The sequence below is a fragment of the Colius striatus genome, chromosome Z (genome assembly GCF_028858725.1).
Source record: "Colius striatus isolate bColStr4 chromosome Z, bColStr4.1.hap1, whole genome shotgun sequence".
Classification (NCBI taxonomy): Eukaryota; Metazoa; Chordata; class Aves; order Coliiformes; family Coliidae; genus Colius; species Colius striatus.
In genome coordinates, this window is record NC_084790.1 from 49,973,480 (window position 1) to 50,000,082 (window position 26,603).

Below are 26,603 nucleotides of genomic sequence, written 5' to 3' on the forward strand. Positions count from 1 at the left end.
CCAGCAGCCTTGCCGCAGCTTCTTTCCTAGTGGCTTTTCGGACAGACATTTGAAAGTCTTAAATGGTGAGATACCTCCAGAACTACTAAAAATCAGCCAATCAGCCAAGAGAACAGTTATACAAAGAGGTGTATAAACTGTGAAAATAACAAAGGTGTTTTTTTAGTAATTACTTTTGTTCTGATATTATATTTTTTTAAAAAATCTTTTGCGATGTTTTAATTATGTTATACTCTATATTAAAGTGTGACCTGATCAAGTTTACTAGGTGGCATTCTGTGGCCAAATTTTTTTACAACCGTTCTACGACAAAGGAAAACGTATTAAAAATGTAAATTTGTAAATTCTGAAAGCATCTTGATTTTTATATAGTTCACTGGACTGATTGTCCTTTATTCATAACAACATAAATATTCACATTGATTGGCTCCCAGGTTAAGACAAATGCACTGTTTTAAAATGGCAAAAATATTCCAGAAGCCACATTAGAGAAGAAAACTTTTCTTTTTCTCCTCTGGAAGATCAGGAGCAAAGAATGGAAAGTGTTTATTTCATTATTCTCTTTGCTACTTACCCATATGGCCTTTTCATCTCCCTGCAGTAGCTATTGTCTTCTCAGAAAATATAGGGTGTAACTGGCAATCTTTACTTTAGACTGAATCAGCCCAAAAAAGGTTTCACAAGAAACAGGCACTGCCACAAGTTTTTACCATCTAAGCACAGCTGGTCAATATTCTCAGTCCTGATGTGGTCTGTAGAGTTCCCTGATTAATGCCGCGTGCATTGATACATTAACATTCTCTGCACCAATACTGCTAAGTAATTGACCTGCATGTTTTGCACTGTTAAAAAAGCTCACAATGCCATGGCCAAATTTAGCATATTTTTAAAAACTAATATGACTGCTTGCATTTTAAATATCTAATTGCCAGTATAGATTTCACCTATACTGGACATATCACCCAAAGTGTTTTAAGAGGTAGCTTTGCAGTTTGAAGTTAAGTGATTTGGAATAGCAGTGTATGCAAGCAAATAAAAGTGAAATTTAAAACTTTAAGACAGAGGTTTCTAAATCTCTGCCACTCCAAATTATCTTTCAAATTTTATTTGTGACATCTAAGCACTCTATTAAGCATTGAGAATCTGAAGCCTTTGCATTGTCAGTCAGGAGAGTTGACATTTGTACAAAGAAGGAAATAAATAGTAAATGGCTTTTTCCAGTTACATCAACACCTGGGTTCTTGTGTCAGGAAGCCGAAGTCCTACCAGACCTCCACATACTAGAACAGTAGAAGCAAGGAGAATAGGGATTGCTTTGGTGATACCAACAAGGGAACCGAATATTAAGTTTCCAAGAACAGCTGCTGCTTTGCATAGTGCATTCAAAAAGCCAAAGCCTGTTGCCCTAAAAGAGAAAACAGAAGAAAGTTAAAAAGGGGTGAAAAAGTAAAGCCACAAATACTCAGTGGGAGTATATCAATAGAGCCCCGACACCTTAAACAGAATTTTTATCAACAAGGATTCTGTGCTTGTCTTTATAACGAGAAATCAAAGCTCAGCTGCTGCAGCATTTCATGGAGGCAAATTCATTCTAATGCCTCAGAGATCAAAATGTAAAATGAATGACTGAATAGGTAAATTTGCACCTCTACAGTACAACAAATGACTTGCAAACAGCAATTCAGTAACACTTGAAGCCCTGGATTGGGAGATAGGAGGTGTGATGCAGCTTGAAAAACAGAACTTGGGAAGGAGTCACCAGAACAAAAAAGGATGATCATCTCTGGGTGCTGATTAGAAATGGACTTCTTACTGGTGGTATACATGTTGAACCAGTACTTTTTCAAAAGGCTAATGAGACCTCCAATAATAATGAATGTTTGTTTCTTGGAGGTAAAGAGAATAGGGCACAAAATTCCCTGCTTGGTGGAGATTAGATATCTGAGCAGCTTTGGAGAAAGGGGAAAGGAAGTAGATTGCCAACAGAAAGTATGACACAGGCAGCTCAGAGGGGCTTTTGCATTGCAGTGGTGTGAATTTAGCAACCAGTATTAAGTGGTTTAGATGCTTGGTAACCCACGCATAGATGTGTTATGCAAACGGCCATCATTTTAATAAACTGCGTTTTGCTGTGTCTGTATGACTCATAGTTGCAAGAATTACTTTGTCCTACAAAAAGTATCCTAACAAAAATACATATTCAATAGTATAATTTCTAGCATCTCACAAATCTCTCAGAAGAGAAAAGGACTATCCTGAGGAGCTCACACTGTGTGCACTAGGGTAAAATAAAAAAAAACAGGAGGACAGATATTCTTTTCAGAACAAAACATTTCTTTCTTGTTAATACTAAGTACTGCCATTAGAAGGAAAAAGCCCTGACTATAAACAGCAGGGATTAACAGAAATGCTAATGGTTGGAATAATTAAAAAAAGGCCTAGTTATTGTACAAAGGTATTGAGGGAAAGGAAGAAGTCTCCTGCTCAGGTGTAGTTTGAATTCCTGGGAAGGAAGTTTGAGAAGCGGCACCCATCCAGATATTTCATGACAATAAGTTTCAGTGACATCCAAAGAAAGGGAGAAGACAGCTCTCAATGCAATCACAGAGCAGAAATTACCCAGAAAAACTGTGAAAACACAAGCCAAAGAGATTTAGATACACTTCCTGAGTGTTCAAAGGCCTTACCTGTTTGGTTTTTTGGTAATTTGATTGAACATGCAATATTTTAGCTAATACTTTGTGTCAAGAAAAGATAGACATGCACATCTTGGAGATAACCATCTTGGAAGATACATGCTCTGCTGTTTGATGGTGCAGGCCAGTGGGGGCTGAAAGCAGCATATGAAGAAACTTTGAAAATCTTGCTTGTGAAGCTTTCTGATAGTGAAACATCTGCAGCAGTGTCTTGAAAATACCATTATAAGAGGAGGAATGATCAAGTTAAAGCTTGCCCATTTAAGGATAGCTTTTGGATGTATTGATTCGACAGAGGAATGAGAGATGCACTGAAAGAAGCAGTAAATAGACACTCTGTTGGAGTAATCTTTCAAATCTTATGAGAAGAAAATAAAATTTCTACCACAGAAAATATAAGGGCAGATAAAGCCCAGTTTATCTGGAAGAAGCTGACTCAGGATGAGGAGAAATTCCTGAGAGGGAAGAAGCTCCAGACTGACGCATCTTCTAGGGTGAATGAGAGGGTAGGTAAGAAGGAGGAACATAAAGAGGAAACACTATTGCAAAATAGACTTTGTCACAAACAGGCAGGAAGAGCGTAAAGGTGCCACAGCCGAGTTTATGTGATAGGATAACAACAGATTGCAAGCATTCTGAACAAGTCAAGGGAATAGGGAAAGTAAAAGAGTCAGAACTGTTTTAATTTCAGTTTCATTTACACACAAAATATTTGTACAGTTAGGATAGCGATTAGTTGTGAACAGTGTCTGCACATGCAAGTATGATTTCTTCAGCTGCCAGTGCTGATTGTATAACCAAGCTTGGCCCAAATAGAAGTAACAGACAAAAATCAGTGTTCACATAGAGAAAACAGACACTCATCAACAACTTCAGCACATTCAGAGAGATACTAGAACTCCCCAGACAATACATAGATTTAGCAAAAGAAAAATTGGATAGATACAGACAGGAAATCTTTGGAAAGGTAATAGCACAAAACAGATGGGGATGTTTTACTTAATATTCAGTGTTGTTTTATGCTGCCTTACAAAGGTAAGCTGTTTCACAGATGCTATTTACTTATATAAACTAGTTATAACAGTGGTCTGAATACAACTTTCTAAGCAATCTGGACCATTTCTTTTCATGTGCTGGGCTCTTCAGATAACATATTCAAGGCTGCCATCGAGCTGTAGATCTATTACAGGTTATACACTTAGTAAGGTTTAAAGTGATTTTGTAATACGATATCTCTTACATCTGAGCAAAATTAAGGTAATTTGTTGGCACTAAAAAACCAGTTCTGCTTTGTAAAATAGACTTACTAAATTTTTCCAATTGTGTGGAGTTGTTATTAGTCTCATTCCATTGATGTTATCATATTATAAACAAAGAAGAGTCAGACAAAGTGAGCCTATTTTTATTGCCCTTGGCTGTCACGATGATAGAAAATTAATAACCCAGCAGAAGTTCAATCTTTTAATCTTTAAGCAGTTTTAAGGCATGTTCTTTTCCCTAAAATATGCACATCATTGAGGTTGTGAAAAGAATCATCGCTGTCCAGCTTTCTGCCTTCATATCCTTCAATTTTCGTACTGTACTTGAATGTGAATTTGTTGTGTTCTAATAGCCACAGTTACACAAACTGTTGAGCTCTAGGTGTAACAAATTGAGACTCGTTGATTTTTAAACATTTTTCTTAGAACTGTGTTTGTGTTTCAAATCAGCTAAAATCTGTATTCATTCATGACTTAAGAACTACTTCTGATGAATCTAGGGGAGTAAAAATATCCAGTCAATAAATATGCTGCAATATACACACATACACAAGCATAATCTTCTCTTGCAGCACTAGTACAGTCTCTGCTGCAGTATTTCAGGTAAGTGTAGAGTGTACAGAAAGTCTGCAAATGATCAAAAATATGTGTTGTGCCATCTCAACATCATGAATGAATTAAGTGAAAAAATCCAAAGGCATTAAGGCCATTGCTATATATGCTAATTTCCATTATGTTGATCAGTTATTAGGAGAAGCACTGGTACAAAAATATCTCTTTGAATCACTCCATGAGCACTTATTGGTTAAGGGAGTTAGGTAGCAAGAATCCCTTGTCCATCTAGAGAATGTAATTAAATCCTTCAGGCACCTTGGTAGATAATGATGGTAAATCAATTTGGGATTGTCTTAAAAAGAAAGAAATTACGTATTTTAGTCCCAATAGGAGAAAAATACAGAAGCGTTATAAAAAGAGTTAGAGAGCTGGATGTCAGGGAAAAGGAATTCTCCCGATGTTTTAGGTCTGTTGCTGGGAAATCTGTGACAAAGAAAAATGCTTAGCTTCCTTTCACCCAAGTCCCACATAAAAATGGCAAGAGGCCAAACAGTTAAAAATAGAGGGATTATCCAAGCCTTTAGATTAAAAGAGCTTATTTCCTGGTTGCCACATATGGTCCTTCTTAGACCAGGTGCTTATATTCCTATATAAAATACTTACAGCCCACTTTTCCACTGCTGATAGTCAGAGTACCTAAAAACTTCATTGTCCTGCAGTGGAATGCTACTGAATTAAGTAGCACATATATTTGACAAACTCCTTACCAGAGACAGCACTGGGTCTGTCCATCAAGTTACAAAAAACCCTGAATATCACTTTTGAGGGTCTTGGTAATACACAAAAGCCTTTAAAATAGAGTTTCTGAATCTGCTATGGACAGTTTTCTAACATCCAGAGATCTTAAGATCTTTTAAAAAATGAGCACAAAGATGCATATCATAGCCTGGCCAATTATAGCACTCAGTCCACAAGTAGAACAGTGGAATTTGCCTTCCTGCCTTGGAATATTGTCCAAGGCATTGCATAGGTTTGTGGTGGTTTAGCCCTGATGCCCACTCAGTCATAAAATCACTCCCCCTCCTAAACTGGACAGGAGAGAGAGAGAAATATAACAGCTTGTGAGTTAAGGACAGAGACACCACTCGGCAATCAGCATCATGGGCAAAACAGACTCAGGGAGAAAAAGGTTTGATTTATTAAATAAACAATAAGAACAGGGAGATGAGCTTAAAAACACCTCCCCCCACCTCTGCTCTTTCCAGGACTCCCTTTCCTTCACCTCCAGCGGCACAGGGGATGGGGAATGGGGGTTGCGATCAGTTTGTTACAGATGGACTTTGCCACTACTTCTTCTCAGAGGGAGGCCTCCTCACTCTTCCCACTGCTACACTGTGGAGTCCCTCCCATGGGGGACAGTCCCTCAACAACTTCTTCAGCGTGGGTCCTTCCCATGGGCTGCAGCTCACACAAACTGCTCCAGCATGGGGTCTCCCACGGGGGTAGCTCCTCACAGCTTGCCCCAATGTGGGTCATCCACTGGGAGAACAGTCCTTCAGGGATGGACTGCTCCAGCCTGGGTCCCTCATGGGATCACAAGTCCTGACAGCAAACCTGCTCCAGAGTGGGCACCTCCCCCATGGACTCCCAGGTCCTGCCAGGAACTTGCTCCAGGATGAACTTCTTATGGAGTCACAGTCTCCTTCAGGCACCTACCCACTCCAATGTGGGCTCCTCCACTGGCTGCGAGTGGATCTCTGCTTCCTGGTGGTCCTCCATGGACTGCAGGGGGACAACCTGCTTCACCATGGTCCTCACCACATATCACAGGGGAGTCTTTTCAGTGCCTAAGCACCCTCCTCCCCCTCCTTCTCCACTGACCTTGGTGTCTGCAGAGATGTTTTTCACATTCTCACTCCCTGTTGCTGCTGCAGTTTTGCAACTGCACAACAACTTCTCCTTCTCAAATATGTTATTCACAGAGGCATTACCTCCATCACTAATTGGCCAGGCTTGGGTCAGGTGCAGGGTCCGGCTTAAAATTGACTGGCCTTAACCAGCTACAGGGAAAGCTTCTGGCAACTCTTTTTGTTTAAAGAAGCCACCCCTGTAGCCTCCCTGCTACCGAAAAACATGGCCAGGTAAAACCACTACAAGGTTCAATATGTTATGCCTTAAAAACATCAGCATCACATTTCAGCAATATGCTGTCAAACCGCATCCACAGGATGGCAGTAGAAAATAGCTATCAGGAAGTCTCCTGTAAGTCAACGACTACATGTTATGACCCAAAAGAATAGAAAACCTTTTTTCTGACAACAATATGAAGTTGGACTTAAGGTACTCTGTGAACAGTGTTTATTACTTTGGGATTTCTCAAGTGTCAAGAAAAAGAGAGAAAGAGAAATATAATGAACTGAAGATAGATGACATTTCTTAATTATGATCAAAACCTTTTGAACTTATTTGAAAAGTATTAGGAAAAGGTAAACCTTTACCTTTTACTTCATTTTATAACACACCTTGAATTTTAAATATTCCTGGCCAAGATTCAAACCCAGATGTCTGGCAGTGTAATAAAACTGATGAATTTTCGGTTACCTGATGCTTTCTGACCTTAATTTACTCTGTGGGAGATGACCTATTTCTATTCCACTTTCTGTTTAGGTTTGGGTCATTTGTTGTATTCATTCCTTGTCAAAGGTCGTGACTTATCAAGTTGGTGTTTCCCAAATTAGTTCACAAGAAGATATCTACCACTTATGTAAAAGCAGCGATTGCATTTTAAAGTTGTAAAAAATCTCCTAAATCTCATATCTTCAGAGAATTTTAATTCTCTTCTGTTCATATTTACATTGCAGGCATAGCTAGGAAACTGTGCAATGTTATTGTAAGCCCCTTGGGCACACACATTACAATACAAGCCACAATTACCTCATCACAAAATACTTCTTCTCTGCATTACTTTGCCAATGCCCAGAACAAAGAGAGCTTGAGGGTAAACCGTAAATGTAGGGGAGAAAACCTGGTTTTCTTCATCTGCTGCAGAAGTTGGGAGGTGCACTGTGAATAAGGCTGGAGACTGCAAGATGACATTTCATAGCTACATTAGTTGCATGATGTCAGGAGAACAGATACGATCCCTAACCCTGGCACAGAATTCATATAGGATGCAAATAAGCCACTTGAAGATAACTAAACAGTCATTAAGTATGCATCTCACATTTACCTCATGCTCAAACCTTCAGGGTTGTATTGCTAAAGTGCCGAGCATGAAGCTACACTTCCAGCTCAATCTTCTAAAACACTCAGGGTCTGAGATTGTTAGTTCCACACATGTGGTAAATTCAGAAAGTGTATGAAACAGAAGGAAAGTAGTCTAGGAGCACACAAAATATTCACAAGACATGTAATAACTCTCAGAGCAGAGGTTTTAAGACCATGATTAGTTTGGTTTGGCCATCAAGAGAGTCATGACCGACCACAGAGAAGAGGAGATTGAGTAGAGATCTTACTAACATTTATAAATATCTAAAGGGTGGGTGTCAGGAGGTTGGGCCATCCCTCTTTTCTATAGTAGCTAGCAACAAGACAAGGGGTAATGGGATGAAGGTGAAACACAAAAAGTTCCACTTAAATATAAGAAAAAACTATTTCACTGTGAGGGTGACGGAGCCCTGGCACAGGCTGCCCAGGGAGGGTGTGGAGTCTCCTTCCTTGGAGGTCTTCAAGACCTGCCTGGACATGTTCCTATGCAACCTGATCTAGGTGAACCTGCTTCTGCAGGGGGGTTGGACTAGGTGATCTCTAAAGGTCCCTTCCAACCCCTGCCATTCTATGAGTCTATGACTCTATGACTAGGCTGGAATAGCATACGCCGTTAAGAATACAGGGTAAAAGACAAAAGATGAGACAGAAGATGAGTTAATACAGATTCTTTACAGTGTGGACATGGGTTAATTTACTTGTTTATTGGAAATCAGATTGTTTATGGCTAGTCATCATAAGCTTCCTTTAAAATTTATGTATTCAGATGTAAACATAAACAAATTTTTAAAAATCAAAAGGTTATTCATTACCGCCATGTGTGTCATCTGGAAGACAGAAGCCTGCCTACGACTAGCATTGGCAACATACTTTTATTATTTATCACAGCTTCATCATCTACTTGAGAACCATTTGAAATCTATACAGCCTCTAACAGCTGTTATTTTAGCAGTTGTGAAAACCGACTGAGAGTTTATACAAAACATGCAAGCTAAAGCTATGTTAAAATGCCATAAAATTTGCAAGCACTCATCAAGAAGGTAGGAAAAAAACTAGTTAATTACTTCAAACATGGGCATTAATAAACGGAAATATAAATAGGTAAATGAGTGTGAATGCATACCGAATCCAAATCTTTTAAGATTTTGAAGCAACTTTAATTCTGCCCTGTGGGCAGCTGATGAAGAAGGAACTGAAACATGTGCCATGTATCACATACACTGCACATTTCCAAATTGCTCACCACACTTCTACCTGGCAAAAAGACACTATGATCCCTGAATAACCTGGAGTACAATTTATGAAACACATTTTGGATTAGGCTGCATGACATTGGCAAAGCCCCAGTGGTGTGGCAGCTGGCTGATCTCCAAGAGAAGGTGTGCAGGAGGAGAAGGAAGGATCACCCAACCTGGTCTCTGATGTATGGTAGCATGAACTGGCCTCCCTTCACACGCTTTGCTTCCAGATCAACCTCCAGTTGCACTTTGCTGCTAGTTTGTGGTCATTTCACTGACTGGGAGTAAGAAAAAAGTTTATGTTGGAATATTAAGATAATGATCGAATAAGCAAAGTTGCGGTGCCTACATTGCCTTTTGAGGGGAAAATGAAAGTCAGCTTCAAGACCAGATTCACTTTGGATGCAATCTCGATGTGAAAGTGGGCATTGTCTTAAATATCAAGGACCTCCAATGCAAAAACAGATCAGGCAGCTTCATGCAACGTATTATGTCTGGGAAGGCTGTTCAGCCTTACAGCTAATTACAGAAACTGGAAATTCCCTGCAAACTGTAGCAAGCCATGCCAGACTGTAAGGATCAGAAGAGTCTTAGAAGAAAAGACAGGACCATCAGAGGTAGGCAATAGTGGCTGGTAAACTGTAGCTGTCTAAAATAATATCAGAATAAAAATTCTGGGAAGCAAGTTATTTTCTGTCCCCTAATGCTGAATATGTACACTAGTGACCCTGCATACAAACACAGCAGACAGATTAACATGTCGGCATGGTTCAAGGCCAGTCTCTTCCAGAAGAGGCTGTTCAGCTTCAGACAGTGATTTTTTATTATCATCACCATGATTTCACAGACAACTGACAAATACAGCTATATGACTGGTTTTGACCAACTATTGCCTTCATAGTCAGTTGTACTAGGGAAAACGCAGAAATATGCCATTACTGTTTTCAGAAACACTGCTCCTTAGCTGTGTTTTAAATGAGAGCAGTCGTTAGATCTTTCTTCACGTGAAACCATATTTGTGGTATTTTCCTGATGAGGTGGTATTTGATGTGAAATATATTTCCAATAGCTCAAAAAAATCTTTTTTATCCTTGTTATTCATAAGATAAACTATGCATTCAGCCCACTGAATGAAAACATCATTACCTTGGTAAATGTAACACGTAACCATTTCTATTTACCATTTCTGCTGATACATAGAATGTTGGTGAGGTTAGGGGACGTGTCTCTGTACATACCTTCTATCTGTAGGATACAGCTCCACAGTAATCACATCTAGTGAGTTCCACGCTGAGATGGTGAGGCCATTGTAGAGGCACAGCATACCTATCATCATGGATTCACTGGTGCCAAACCACAGGAAGAAACAGCTGATGCCAGAGAGAACCATGGAACCACCTAAGTATGAGATAGGTGAAACGAACATGAAAGTGAGTTGTATTTGAAGTATGTTCTTTGTCTGTTTTGCCTAATGTTTCTACACACATAGTGTAGCTAAATAATGCACCCATATATTTAAGTTAGTTCTGCAAATGCGAACAGTCAAATAGAAAAAAGTTCTAAGGGGCTCATAGAGAAAAATTGTAACTCCTCAAACATTAGGATATATCATTAAGTAAGTCTGAAGGTGGAACCCTCTCTGAACTCCCAAAGCAATATGCCTGGGACAAACTAGACCCATTCTTCCTTGATCATCATCTTCTGCAATTACATGAAACTTGTTCATATATTGTATGAATAGAATGGGAATTTAATATAGAGATACTATCCTAGAGAATGAACACAATTAACTACCACATAGTTATTTAAGTAAATTGAAAACATATTTGTCATTGCAGATAAACCATAGGAAATATCCTTTAACTGCATTACTTCACAAAACAGGCAAAGGACTGCTGACTCTTCCAAAGACCTGTTCCACTAGCTGAGGGTCATCTGTACACATCTCACTTTCCTTTCAGTCAAAACAAAGACGAGTTAGTGGTCAGCACTCTCCAAAATCTCATCCCAAATGCCTCAATAATGATCTTGTAATATCAATACAGAATAGCAATGATTGATAATGTGGCATAGCAAAACTGGTACAGAACAGCATTTATAATGCTATATAATGTATCTGCAGAAGGAATGTTTTGCATCTTTCTGAACCGAGTTCTTTAAAAAGAGAATATGTTACTTTATCATGAGACTTTTAGGTTCTTCCCTGTTTTAAAGTTAAGCCCCTACCTAGCATTGTTAACCTTCCAATTCTATCCATCAGGAGAGCAGACACAATATTCCCTGGTAATACTGCCAAAGTTCCCAGGAAATTAACAAAGTAAATCCAGTAGGCACTGTAGTCATCATCAAAAGAAATCTGGCATCCTGTCCTGATGTGGAAAAATGTGCAATTTATCAATTCGCTGTCAACAAATTTATATTGCTCAAGATCTGTGGAAAGAAGAAAAAGAAACATTTCAGCTAACAGCCAACTCCACATGTAGCTTTTGATAAAACATTTTAAGCTGTGGCGGCTTTAATGACTACTTGGAGCTTTTACTGCTTGGTAAAGTACAACTAGTTATTGCTGTTAATTTTGATACTTTTTAATCTTAATAGAAAAATATGCCAAGCTCATGAAAAAAGAGTAACTAAGGCCTGGAATTATAACTAAGGCAAGTTGTATTACTGTATTTGAGGTCTGCTTGGACTGTATTTGGTTAAGGCCTTTGAGCACCAGCTGACCTTGCATAAAAAGCACTGGGCATATGCCCATTTCTACACTTGTCCTTGCTCAGTATCAGACCTTCTGCTTCTACACCAGATAGACTTTCCAATGAGACTGCTGACCTGTTCAGTTTGGTTTTCCTTACTTCAAAGCAAAATGTTCCTACAGAAATCATATTAACTTAATTTCTGTGAAGGCTCTGTGTTCTTCAGCTCAAACAGAGATGAGTTACTACATGCAATCATTCAGGACATTCTTCTTCCAATACTTTTCAGAGCTATCTCCTTACACTGTCTTTCTGGTTCTCCTGTAAGTCTCACAACCCTGCATGAAAAATATCTTCCTTCCATTCAAAGTTGTGTGTTGCTTGCTCTCAAACCCAATTCTATTACTATACCAATTCCTGGAATTACAGGAAAGCAGTAAGAAGTGCCTCATCTTTCCAACAAGCTTAGTTGGCCATCCTCAGTTAATGTTTTATTAAACTGAAAAAATAAGAGTCCTCTGTTTTAACATATGAAGATATGCATTGCTGTTTTTGTTACAAAACTTAGAAGAGTGGGAATGATTAAAGATTCAGTACTTTGAATCCTGAACTCAGACTTCCATGCCACAGCCAGCAGAATGAACAAAATATTTCACCAGTTCTATTTAGACCAAGTAAAAACACACTATTCAAACCTGCCAGCAAAGCAGTAACAGAATCACCTCTTCTCTGGATACCTGTCCCTCTGAGCTAGAAGACAGAGATAGGGGACTTAACTAGGTCCTCTTAGTCCAAAGGGAAATGATGTGTGATCTGCTGCCCTACCTCAACACACAAGCCTATGAGGCTGGATGGAATCCACCAGAGGCTGCTAAGGGAGCTGGTAGAAGCGCTTAACAGCCACTATCCATGTTACCAACAGTCTTGGCTAACTGGGGAGGTCTCTGCAGACTGGAAGTTAGCAAATGTTACACCCATTTACAAGAAGAACTGTAGGAGTATCCAGGGAATTACAGGCCTGTCAGCCTGGTCTCGGTGCCAGGGAAGGTTATGGAACAGATCATCCTGAGTGCTATCCTGAGGCACAACCAAGGATTCAGGTCCACACAGCTTTATGAAGGGCAGGTCCTGTTTTACTAACTTGATCATCGTCTACTCCAAGGTGACCTGCTTGGTGGATGAGGGAAAGGTTGCAGATGTGGTCTTCCTGGGCTTCATTAAGGCCTTCAACACAGTCTCCCACAGCATCCTCCTGGAGAAACTGGCTGCTTGTGGCTTGGATGGACCTAGTCTAACAAGACTGGAAAACTGGCTGGATGGCTGGGCCCACAGAGTGCTGGGGAATGGAGTTAAATCCTGTTGGCAGTTGGTCACCAGTGGTGTTCCCCAGGGCTCGGTGTTGGGGACAGTTCTATTTAAAATCTTTATCAATGATCTGGATGAGGGGTTCAAGTTAACCTTCAATAAATCTGCAGATGACAAAAAGCTGGGTGGGTGCATAGACCTGCCTGAGGACAGGAAGGCTCTTCAGAGGGACCTGGAGAGGCTGGATCAATGGGACAAGGCCAATTGGATTAGACTCAACAAGGCCAAGTTCTGTGTCCTGCACACATAACAACTCCTGTAACACTACAGGTTTAGGGATGTACGGCTGGAGAGCTGATGAGCAAAAAAGGAACCGGGGGATGTTAACCAACAGTTGGCAGAATATAAGCAAAGAGTGTGCCCAGGTAGCCAAGAAGGCCAATGGTGTCCTGGCTTGTATCAGAAATAGTGTGGACAGCAGGGTCAAAGAAGTGTTTGCCCTTCTGTACTTGGTGCTGGTGAAGCTGCTCTTTGAAAACTACGTTCACTTTTGGGCCCATCACTACAAGAAGGATATGGAGCATGTCCAGAGACAGGCAACGAACCTGGTGAAGGGTCTGGAGCACAAGTCTTATGAGGAGTCACTGAGGGAGCTGGGTATGTTTAGTCGTGAGGAGGAGGTTGAGAGGAGATATGATCACTCTCTATGACCTGAAAGGAGGTTGTAGTGAGGTAAGTGTCAGTCTCTTCTCCCAAGTAATGAATGATGAGAAAAGAGGAAATGACCTCAAGTTGTGCCAGGGAAGGTTTAGATTGGAGATTATGAAGAATTTTTTCACTGAGAGGTTGTTAAGCACTGTCACCATCCCTGGAGATATTTAAAAGATATGTAGGTGAGATGCTGAGCAACATGGTTTGGTGTTGGGCTTGAGAGTGTGAGGTTAGTGGTTGGACCTGATGATCTTAAAGGTCTTTTTTTAACCAAAATGATTCTATAAAATATATTTTCTCCTATCCAGACTGAATCTCTTTACAAATATTTTAAATCAAAGAGATGTTTATTATCTGTGCCAATATTAGGCCTGTGGCATCTCTAGTGTGAGTGTGATCCTTTCACTTTTCTGTTACAACATTACTGAACATCAGATCTTAATGATTTTTTCTCTCATAATACCTGTATTATAGAAGGTAGTGTTCACAAAAGTACAGTTCCTGAAATATGTGTTCAGTGAAGTGATGTCTTCAAACATACAGTTCTTAAAAAGTGAATCTTCAAAGGTTACTGATTTAAACTTCATCATAATAAACCTGCCCAATAAAAATTAATTTCCATCAGTTAATCTTCATAGGTCAGAAAGCAAAGCAAGTCAAGCTGATTTTGCTATACAAGTCTAAAAAAATGGCAACTACAGTAACAAGTATTCCTTAAAAGCATTCTGGAGATAATAATTAATGATTAGCTGATTCTAGAATATTATTGTTCAGAAAAAAAAAAGCATTAATGAGACACATTGCTCCACTTAGCTACCAGCTACAACAGGTTATACAATGACTTTTATAACATTTATGTTATTTCTTATCCTTAATTATCAACCAAAACAAATGCCAACATACTCATGGAACACATGGAACAGAGGTATGAAATTACTGTTACTTGTAATTTAAAATTATAGTCGGAAACTAGGAGACGATTACGTTGCCAGTTATACAGCCAGATACCTGACTGGAAGTCTATATTTGTTACTCCTGTGTCTGTAGATGCAATTGTAATTATTGTGTACATAAAACAAGTATAATCAAACTCTCAGTACCTTTTCTTCTTTCTGATCATCCTCCTTCCTACTGACTCTCATTTAACTGCTAGGTGTTTGATCATGACTGTGAATCAAGTAATTCACAGAAAAAGTCAATGATGAAGTGCATTATTAGCAGTAACTTTTACCTCAATGTTACCAGAGTAATATAATGCTCTAAGCCTTTTTTTAGAATAATTCTAACAAATGACATCATGCTAACAAAAAAAAAAGACAGATGTAGAAACACATCATCATTTTTGTGATGCCTTTTACTTCACATGAAGATTTGAAAAGAGCTACAAATACAAAACCAGCAGTTTTGCTGGTAGACTTCACTCAAATGGACCAAGACTTTGCTTGTCAACAAAGCAGTGCTTTGTTACATGAGAGCAAGAACTGTTACAATAGCAAAGCTTTCTGAACACAGACCTCTCTCTGCTCTGATTTAATATGGTGTGACTAGATAGGCGTTTCTTATTAGAAGACTAATAGTAGCAATAGGAACATGCAAAATACGCTTCCTACCACATAGCAGGAATTAAACTGTCTCACTAATCATAGAATGGTAGGGGTTGGAAAGGACCTTTAGAGAGTTGGAATCATATCTTTATCAGAAAGTAGCGCAAAAGCAAATTGTGTTTATCATAGGAAAAGTACTACTAGCTAATGAATTTTCTTTGTGTATTGGTCAGAAGAATGGTGTTTTCAGTTTTAGTTACTATATAATTTCACACTTGTGACAGACTTATTAAAATCAGGCTGGCGTTAAGTGTCAAGTCACACAGAAACACAGAACGTTATTTTTCATATAGCACTTTCCATTTTTAATTACAGCCTAATTCCAGAGAAGAAAAAAGAAAATGTAGCAATTAGATTGGTCAGTTGGAACACAAATGAGTATGTCCTACACTTTCCTGCTGCACTTTTTACCTTTGGACAGGAAACATGTTGTGACTATATTAAAATTGCTTGTTGTGATGATTAGCAGTAAAATCCAACAGGACTGCAATGAAGTAAAAAGTCAAGTGTTGATGGACCTTCTAGTTAAGAAAGAAACTAAACAAAACATTGAGATTGAGGGTGAGTGGAGTATTGAAATGTTTTGTGGAAGAATATAAAATGTCTTCAAATTTCTGTGGAACATGTTTTGTGAATCTCAAATAACCTTCAGAGGCCTATTAAATCTGCACATATGAAAAGGTAAATTAGTGTTTTAGAACAGATTAATGCTAGATTTAGTATTTTGCAAGATTTTTCCCTTCAAATTGATAAGACCTCTGTTGACAGAGCACTGTCAGTTGCTGACAGCAAATGGTTCTTTGTTTTTAGAAGAACATCTATGTCCTGGAAAGAAGCAGAGCTGGGAAGTTATGAGATGGTGGCTCTTTTTTGGTTGCAATGTTTACACCTTTGATTCTGTCAAAACACAAGTTCATATAAAAATATTTTTAAATGCCTCATATTACTAACAGTTTTATTCACTTAAACATAGATTTTAGCACTGTGACTTCCAGGAAATCATTCACATGGTTGACCTGTATATTTCGTAAGAGAAATCAGATAGCTAAACCATCTGTGTTTAATTTTCCCCTAAGTTATCTAGTTATCTGTGAAGTCCAGATAGACCCTTAATATGTTTCGATTCCTATAAAAAAAAAAAAAAAGCATTGCCAACACATCGTTTCCCATTTCTGAGCTGTTCATACTTTTCAATGATTTACAGTAATGTTTAGCTTTTATTTTTGTTTGATAAGATCCTAACCTCTCAATGTTCAGCATTTTGACAGAAATGTCTTTCATCAACATAAGAAAAGAACCAGAAACAGAGATGAAAGTATGCCCTTCCCCAGTCCCCTACAAAATGCCACATGTGTTGGATCTGAAAACCTTTGAATCCCACTGTAAAAGGAAGAATCATTAACTTGGTCTTTTAGGTCCATTTTTCAGAATGACAAACGAAGCTGGGTTTACATGGGGGATCCTCACACAGGAACTACCCCAGCATGTACAGGTCTACTTCTCTCCAGGCTCTGTGGGGAGTCTCACCACTGTGATTGCAAAAAAATTGTTCCGAACATCCAATCTAAATCTATCCTTTCAGTTTAAAAGTTATCCCTTCTCCTGTCTCCAAAGGCCTTGGTAAAAAGTCTCCCTCCATCTTTTTATAATCTCCCTTTCAGTATTGAAAGGCTGTAATAAGATATAAGAAATCAATAACAGACATAAATTCCCATTAAAAAGCAACAAACCCATCTCTCATTAGCTAATGGAGAACAACATTAGATTATTAGGACATGCTTTAAAACACAAATTTGTTCACTCCAGCCAAGTCAGGATATTAGGAAATCTCTGAACCTGTCATTGATGTACTCTCCATTGCTGTGAATCTGATTTTCTAGTGTGAAGTTGAAGACAAAATGTGAAACCTCCTCATTGTGGAAATGTTTCACTCGGGACGCATACTCGTCTGACTGGAGATGTTTAATGACATCAGGAAACCAGACAGATAACCCGTAGTAGCTGTGAGAAACAGAAAAACCTCAGTCACCAATCTCAACTGTTTGGAAATCTGGGAAAAATCAGGACAAGCAGCTCCTTTGGCTGCTTATGTGATGGAGCTCCATTGTGATAAAAATACGGAAAGATGCAGAAACCAGAAGATGCCAGTTTACTGAAGCAGATATCCTTGATGAATCAGACTCACAGGCAAGAATCGATTATCTGATAAATACAATATTTTGTGGAACAATAATGAATAAAACCTTTACAAATGAAAAGGATAATCATAGTTATAGAAATCTGCATGCAGATGATTTTTCTATCAAGCCTATAAAAAATGGTTTATGATCTCAACCACTCTTACCCAAAAGATAAGGTGAACCACACAGCTGTAAGTTTGATCGTATTATCCTTCACTGGGTAGTTGAAGCACCTCATAAACGTCAACCAAATCTGTAAATTATTAGGAAATACATTTATGTTAAATGTTACTTTTAACAATTTTGTTAAGTCATAGCAGCTTTTTGATTATGATTTGCTTGCTTCCTCAAGATATTACAGAGAGCAGATCAGGTTTCTGGTACTGGTCATAGCTGTGCTTGTCATACAAATATGTTAATCTCCAGCTTTAGCTAGGTTGTCCGTGTTCTGTGACTTCCTGGCTTCCTTTTGCACAATCACAGAATCTAATCCAGTCCCCCTGTGATGGGCAGGGACATCTTCCACTAGATCAGGTTGCTCAAAGTTCCAGCTGATTTGACCTTGAACATTTTGAGGTATTGGGGCATCCACAACATCTCCAATGACTCACCACTCTCATTGCAAAAAAATCGTTCCAAATGTCCAATCTAAATCTATCCTCTTTCAGTTTAAAATCGTTACCCCTTCTCCTGTCTCTGAAGGCCTTGGTAAAAATTCTCCTTCCATCTTTTATAATCTCCCTTTCAGTACTGAAAGGCTGCGATAAGATATCCCACAGCCTTCTCTTCTCCAGGCTGAACAGCCACAACTCTTTCAGCCTTCCCTCACAGGACTGGTGCTCCAGTCCTCTGATCATTTTTGTGGTCCTTCTCTGCGGACTTGCTCCAGAAGGTCCATGTCTTTCCTGTGATGAGGACCCCATAGCTGGACACAGCACTACAGATGGGGTCTCACCAGAGCAGAGTAGAGGGACAGAACTCTCCCTAAACCCGTTGCCCGTGCTGCTTTTGGTGCAGCTTAGGTTATGGTTGGCTTTCTGGGCTGCAAATGGACATTGCCGGCTCATACCAATTTTTTTATACACCTATGTGGTGTATGTGTGTGTTGATTCACCTCTGTTTTGATCACCTCAAATTTTCCTAATCTCTAAGTAGCTTCATTTTACTATCTCAAATAAATCAGAGAGCTTATGAGATTCGTTTTCTTCTCACTTTCCACTATTACACTGTTTTAAGTGTAGGCAAACTATATCCTAGAACTGAACAGGAACACAGTCAGAGTTTTATTTATCATAACCTTCCACTGCTAGAAATTGGTACTTTAACCACGTGAGGAAAAGCTGTAACTAGCCCTAGGTCAGAGATACTAGAGCAGAGTTGACTGAGAATGGTGTTCATTCTCTCATTGCAAGATTATCTCCTTTCGGAGAAAAGTAGTAGTCTGTCCTAGGTGGTTTCAGCACACACCATGCAACAAGGAAAGTGCTCTGGCCCAGGAGCAAGTTCAGTGAGATAATATGGATGTGAGACAACCAAGCTGCAACTTCTTTAAAACTGGTTTAGTAACAAGGCCAAATCATAACATTTTGATCTTCAACTACTCCATTTTCTGACAAATAACTATAAAAGTAGACACTGTCTGGATTTTTTTTTTCTTAGGGAAAATTACATTTATCCAACAAAGCAATTTTGCAACAAACCTTTGTTTACAACAGTTAATCATAGTGCTGGAGAGCTTTGGGATGACAGATTTTTAACAGCTGGGAAAGGCTATTTTCTGAATTGTTTTGTTTTGTTTAATGAATGAGACTTTCCTCAGTTGTCACGACAAAGTTCAAAGATAATGCACTGATTTGGATTTGCAAAAAAGTAAAAAAGTATACAAAGAATAGTCCCGGTGAGCTTGTATTAAACGCTCTGAAGTAGCCCTGATGTAGTTTTCTGGTAAAACATCTGACATGCATAAAAAAACACACAGATAAGATGCCTTACAAAGGTTTTATTGACATTTATTGTCACAATTTATCCACTTGGCTGCCCCAAGCTCCTGCTAATAATTTTTCACGTGTCACTTCTTTCCAAGGATATATATTGATATGCATTCCTAGTACATATTATATTGTGGTGCTTGGGAAAATGGTGGTTTTGAACTATTAGCCACCACCTGTGTGAAGACCAACTAAGCATTTAAATCCTCAGAAGCTGGGACCAACCTCTGAGATTCACCTGCACCTCTTCTGGATCATGAGAACAGAGCTGAGAACAGAGCCTTACACGAGTTTCTGAATCTCCCAGATGCATGGAAAATGTAGCATTGCAGCTATAATGAGCATGAGCTCAAGCAATCCATCCCATTTCTGAAGGTTAATCAAGAAGAAGAAAAGTGATTACAGAATGAACAGAGATGTTTACTTACACCATATAGCTCTGTGCGAATTCTAACAAGACATCTCCTGTACCAAGTTCCTGTATCAATCTCTATTTCTATGAGCTCGTCTATCTGCTTTGGAGTTTTGATTCTGTTAACCTAGAAATAAAAACAGAAGCAAATATTTGCATTTTCTTGAATCATTAACTGCCTGTTGAGGAGTAATGGAAGGTTTTAATAAATCCCATGAACCAAAACCAAGCAGATATCAAACCTGTGTCTACAGTAAAAACGCTTTTGAAACTAAAGGAATAGTAGCACTCTATAATGACAAAGTTCATTACAGATGCAACCATACTGGAAAAGCTATTCTTTCAAAGCATGCAGGAAATCAATTTCCTCTGACTGAAACAAGCTGTTACTGATGGGTTCTTCTAGAGTGTTGCTGTACATACCCCTAACATCAAAAAGGATAAAAGATGAAGCTCTGAGTTAACCATATACAGAGTATGCTATCAAGTTGTTTCTGACTTGGTATGAGAACATTGTTGAAAGTCTATTGATTAAAGACACGGTAATAAAAATAGAAGTATTTGAAATGTCAAGAATTAATAATTGAATAACATTTGCCTTGTTCTCATTTCCTGCAGTGTTAGATAGGGAATTGTCTTTGTTTTTTGAATGTTTACATTAACTACCTTTTCTAATGGAGCGAGAAAAGTTAGATGAAATAATCTCAAACCTTAATCTCCTCTACTTGATCTGAAGTAAAATGAGATAAGCAGACGTGAGGGGAAAACACAGTTACCAATAACAGAGAATGTGATGTTGCCTACAATTACAGTTTTCACTGCTTGTACTCTCCTGTGTAGCAGAACAAGAAAGTGTTATATAATCTTCCCAGACACAGGACGCCACAAACTTGAACCATTGTATGGTTTTGATTTTGACTTCCACTCTGGTGTCAGTGATATCAGTGTATTCATTCACAGTATATTTTAAAAGAAGACAAATAGAGAATGGAAAGAAAATAAATAAAATGGGGGAAAGAACTAACATATAAGGAGTGTGAGAGCAAGAGACTGAGTGTTCAATGTTTGGCTGAGGTTCCTGAAGGTAGCAACAGCTTGTGTTTCTCCTTAAAAGTGAGGACACCCACAGATGTACCATGGTGGATTACAAACATCAAGGAATAGCAGTATTAATGGCAAATAGTTTTCAGCCCACTGTGTTTACAGATGTGCACATTTAAGATGCACAATCAGTCTCATCCTGTGAAGACAAACAAAAGCCCACTAAGAGGTTTTGGCTATAACCACCCATATTTCTGAAATACTGCAGCTCACTATCTTGCCAAAACATGACTGTATCAAAAGCCTATGCCCATCCTCATGCTTCTTCCAACAGTAATCTTCCTGTCTGAATCACTGCATTGATTTTAAGCTTTTCTTACACCACTTTTATGAAACATACTATACAAAAGATTGTGTTGAGCCCTCCAAGAACACTTCATACCTCCTACATACATACATTCTCACATGCCACAGCTCCAGATAGAAAGGCTATGCCTTTTGAATCACCCTGCATAATCTAGTACCAGTCTAGTAGGATCAGGGGCAGCCTTTTCATGTTCTGTCCATGTGACCCCCTTGGAACTATGGAGGCTGGGGGAAACATGTATGTATCCTAGGATCACTGTTATGTGACTGGAGATAAAAAGACCCTGGCCTTGATAGTTCTTTAACATAAGAAAAGTCCTATTGAATCACAACAACGGTCCATCTGGACCATGCAAATTCAGCTGTCAGTATATGAAGAATGAAAGAAAAAACAACAAAAAACCCCTATTTTAATGCAAATGGAACTTGTGTTTAAAGGCAAAGTCTAGAAATATGCAATTATGTGCCAAATCAAGACACGTTGCAAAGGAAAATGTTTGCAGAAAAAAAGATCAATTAATACACGTCAATGAAAGAGTGGAGAGAATTTTGATTTTAAGCACATATAGATTTTTTTTTCTTTACTTAAATGTTTAAACAAACAGATTCAACATATTTTAAGGATCCAAGAAAGTAATTAAGCATGTAGATAAATGTTTGGCTTGGACAGTCACATGGCCAGTCACATAACAGAAGAACTTCCTACAATTTCTGTTCGTGTCATTCCGCTGAGATATTTTTAAAAGCATTAAGAGCCATCATATCCACAGTCAGTAACTAGAATACACCCATCTGGAGTTTCTAATTCAAAATCCAACTGTTCATCAGATGATGCGTTCTCTGTTTTAAAGGTTTGAAAATAAAATCCTCAATAAAATAAATCCTCAAAGAATAAACATTATAGGAAAAAATATAGGAAAAAATAACATTGATATAATTAGGAAAACATATAAAATGAAACCACTAAAATAATAACAATAATGAGGAAAATGTTACATCAGCTGTAGAGTTAGAAAGCATACTATCAAAGTGTATCTGGTTTAAGCAGTGACCTGAATTGGAGGCAAATAGTAATGTACAATTCATAGAATGCTACTAGATGAAGCCATGGGGTTTAGGAAAGCCTTGTAAATAAACCACTGAGATTCGCAATATCCAGAACTAACTTGTATTTTTTTAAAAGTGAGACTAAAAGGATGTCTTAAATAAATTATACATAAGTTATTTGCTTTCTGGGTTTTGTAAAATGAAGTGCTGATATTGTTTGGTGAGAAGACAATGATTAAATTTCAAATCAATGTAACCTTGACATACAGTACAGTATTTCTAATCCTCCAACAACTCTAGATCTCGATTTGAGTTTTCCCACTGGTAATGGCAGAAACCGGCAAAAGTCCCAAGAAAGTGGTCTTTTTTCCTTATTTACACCTTATTTATGCCTGACCAATTCACAAAAATAGTCATAAATAAAGTGCTGAGTTCAACATGGTTCAGTGTCACATTTTAACAACCGTAGAGAGAAAGATTTGTTAGATCACAAGAACTGAAAATGACAAGCATGTGCTTTGTTTTCCTCTATATGGCTGCTTTAGTATGTGATTATGATTATGTCAAACTGATGTGAGACTGTGGCTGATCCTTTTTCCCATCTTTTGTCCCAGAACATTTCTTCCTCCTTATGCCTAAACCAAGACCACAGGGGAACAGGGTCTGTGTGATGGCTGACTCTGCAATCAGTCAATGAATAGCAGCAGTGATCTGGGGCAGCCATGCTCTGTCTAAAAGCAGATCAGCAACAGCTAATTGTGAAATTACACACACTGTGACTAGCTGTACAGTGTTAAGAAAATCCCTCTATTGGTAAATGAAATTGGAAAATAATTTATTAGGTTAGATGAGATTAAGGGTAGGTCATCAATGTACCAATAAGTGTGGATTTAGCATGATAGATGCCCGAATCAGATGTCTTTCAGGCTAAATATAGGAACTTCTTTGTTGAAAAAATGAAATGGAGGCAGCAGAAACTACATCCAAGTCAATAAACTGCAAGTCCCAATGGAATAAATATATATGGTCAGATGGCTATTTCTCAGGACTGTCTGCAAATGCAGAACCTTTAAGAGGATTTCTTAATTGAGTTATATGTGCTTTAAAGTAATAAGAAAGCCTCTGGAAGATGAAAAGCATCCCATACATAGCTCTGAGAGGGAGCACAGTATCAGTACTCCCACATTATAGCACAAGCTGGAAAGGTAGACTGGACTTCAAAGCAAGAAAATGTTATCCGCTGTTTGGTCCTACTGTATTCAGGAAGATAAATTTTTTGTATATATTGTTCATAAGTACAGAAGCTGTCATTAAAAACTCCCACATCTTCAGTTTCTCCTCTAAATAGAACCAACCAATCAATACTTTGAATATTGCTTTAGCATTAGACCTGAAGTCAACAAGATATAGCTGAGCTTCAAATACATTTTGAGAAAATTAAACGTCTGAAATCCTTATATCCATATTTCAGAGAAGTGAAAACGAGTTTTAGAAAATTATTATTTATTTGATAAAACAGTAAAAAAAATTAATTTCAAAAGCTTTAAAGACATAAAAGCCAATTAATTTGTAATTCAATGTGCCTGCTATTATTTTATAAAGGGCAAAGTAAACTTAGGAAATAAAATGCAGATGGAGTCTATTCAGTATCTTGGTACCTCAGAGAAAATTATCACACTATCGGTTCATACGCTCAAGAATACGACGGCCAAAGGCTAATATCTTAATATCTGTTGCATACATAACTTGAGTAGGAATTCAGCTCTTACATTTAGGTATTTAGAGTGCAAACGATTGGCTTTGTCACATGGAGTACTAATATTGATTTCTTAGCCACTCCAGACCTTGACAATTAGCAAATGTACTGGTATGCTAAGTGATTAAAAGCAGTACTCACTGTGAAGACCTTCTCAGGCTGACCACGAGCTCGCATGTTTGTGTCATGAATTTGCTTGAGTATCATCCAAGCTTCATCATGTTTTCCAACCTAAACATTTGATCAAAACATTTAAAGGAAGCACACATACGGGTTAAGATATTCACTACAGTCACAGAAAAATCTTAATGTCTGTTATATAAAGGCATAAACACAGAAATAACTAAATAGAAGCCAAAATACAGAAACAATTTTGACTGGAATCTAAAAACTGTTTGGAATGTTATACCTCCAATAAGAACCGTGGGCTTTCTGGCATAAAGGTGAGGGCTACCACGGAAGAAACACAGGGCAATGCACAGACGATCACAAATACTCGCCAGCTGTGGAACTGGTAGGCAGAACCCATGCTGAAACTCCAACCTATGAAAGCAGACATTCACAAAATACAGAGAAATAATGAATACTGTACATAGGAATCCGTAAATTCTTGGAAATGCAAAATGATACCTGTATTTAAATACTGATCAATCTTCTCTGTTTCTACAAATGCTGATGATTTCATAAATATGATTGCACAAATAGTCTTACATCACGAATTTCAGCCTCTTGCATGTGACTGATTGTGATGGAAAATGGGCATATTATGCAGGGCAGGAATCTTCCTTAAACAGAGATGAAAAAGTCTCTTTTAAGTCTCATAGCAAAATCTGCATGGAGGTAACGATGTGAACCAAATAGGGACATAGAATCATAGAATCATAGAATGGTAGGGTTGGAAGGGACCTTTATTGATCATCTAGTCCAATCCCCATACAGAAGATTACATATACAAAGTAATATTTTTCTATGAATATTGGAAGAAAGAAGAATTAAAAACCACACTCCGATAATAAACAATGGAATTTTAGAGCCCTTCTTCTTCTTATTATTATTGTTTTCTACAAAAACTTAATTTCAGTACTCTTAACAAGACTCTCCTAATGTAATACAGGGCAACAAATCATTCACAGTGCTTATATTACTCCAGAGCATCATCCCACTTCATAAATTTCACTGAAAGTAAACTGATACTCATCCTCTCCTGACTAGATTTACAGGAAAAAATATTCAGTATTTAAACTTCTATCTGAGATGAATAATCTTAACACTGATGTAAGTGAGAGGAATTCTAACTATATAAAGAGACTGAGAAAAACGAACAAAAGGAAAACAACTCCCCTAGTCTGAAAAAATGATCTTGAGATAAGAGTGCTGACTAATAACATGTTGTAGAAACCATTGTTAAAATATATTAAGAACACAAAAGAAATACTGGAAAACCTGTAGGTGAAACTGTGGGGATGTTAGCTCATCTTTTTAATAAAACATCGCATTGATTGGTATGACTGGACTACTGAAATGCTAAAACTGTAAGAAACCTAAGAATCTTTCTAGAGAATGAGAAAATTATTATTTGGTTATCTACCTGGCTTTTCAGTCTGGCTTCAATAAAGCAGAAGTTTCCAAGTAAAATTTTCAAGGTCAACATATTAATATATGAGTGGAAAATAAGGGTAATGATAAAGATCAGAATAGGTTATTGGAAGAAAATGGAATCCTGACTAATGAAAGAACTGACGCCACATTAATCTGATCTATTTCTTTGCTAACTGATTTTTCAAGACAAAAGACATAGTTAATTAAGTCTGTCTGGATGTTGGTAAATAACTGGTATAACATGGCACCAAATGGCCTATTAAATAGTTCTTCAAAGGAAGCATTTATCTGTTAAATGTATTTTGTAATGTAAATATCCTATGTTGTGGATCATAAAAACGTTCTTAAAAAAAACCCCGTTTTCATATTACTTACATGTAACTGTATGAAATACAGAGTCAAAAGCTGATTTATTTTTGCCTTTTATCAACAGGTCAGCAAAATATTTTGATCTGCAGACTTACAGACTTTCCATGTTTCTGAAATGGTATCAGCTTGCTCTACAGCCTCACTTAGACCTGCCATCTTTACCTCAGTAAGACAGAGATAAAATCAATTATACTGTTGGAAATTATACTGGAATGCCACGTTACCTTTTATTAAAGCTTCAGACAAACATATCATCCTTCCAACAAAAAAGAATTAATGTTTAATATTAAATGTCATTCCAAAATAGAACTTGGAATGAAAATGTAAGATGAAAAATTAAAAAGTGATTAAAATTTACTTCTCTAGTGATTTTTAGAAAATGTCAACTTTTGATCTTACAGAACTTCCAATTTTAAGTTTGCACCTAAATTGTGAAGCAAAGGAAACAAGAAAAGATTTTCAGTGAGCTAATGAGGCAATTAGAAATCATACCTATGCTTTGGGTACTATGTACACA

The 26,603-nt window shown here is 37.9% G+C and overlaps 1 protein-coding gene across 1 annotated transcript in view; it reads right to left on the reverse strand.

Moving 5' to 3' along the window:
- Window positions 1-1,221: 1,221 nt before the first annotated feature.
- SV2C (synaptic vesicle glycoprotein 2C) overlaps window positions 1,222-26,603 on the reverse strand; it is an 80,049-nt gene continuing 54,667 nt past the window's right edge. The window contains exons 4-12 of the mRNA XM_010205288.2: window positions 24,528-24,661; window positions 24,260-24,349; window positions 19,925-20,035; window positions 17,673-17,761; window positions 17,165-17,329; window positions 14,188-14,321; window positions 11,242-11,445; window positions 10,254-10,413; window positions 1,222-1,405 (exon numbers count right to left, since the gene is read on the reverse strand). Of these exons, the coding sequence (XP_010203590.2) occupies window positions 1,222-1,405; window positions 10,254-10,413; window positions 11,242-11,445; window positions 14,188-14,321; window positions 17,165-17,329; window positions 17,673-17,761; window positions 19,925-20,035; window positions 24,260-24,349; window positions 24,528-24,661 (1,271 nt within the window). The remainder of the gene's footprint in view (window positions 1,406-10,253; window positions 10,414-11,241; window positions 11,446-14,187; window positions 14,322-17,164; window positions 17,330-17,672; window positions 17,762-19,924; window positions 20,036-24,259; window positions 24,350-24,527; window positions 24,662-26,603) is intronic.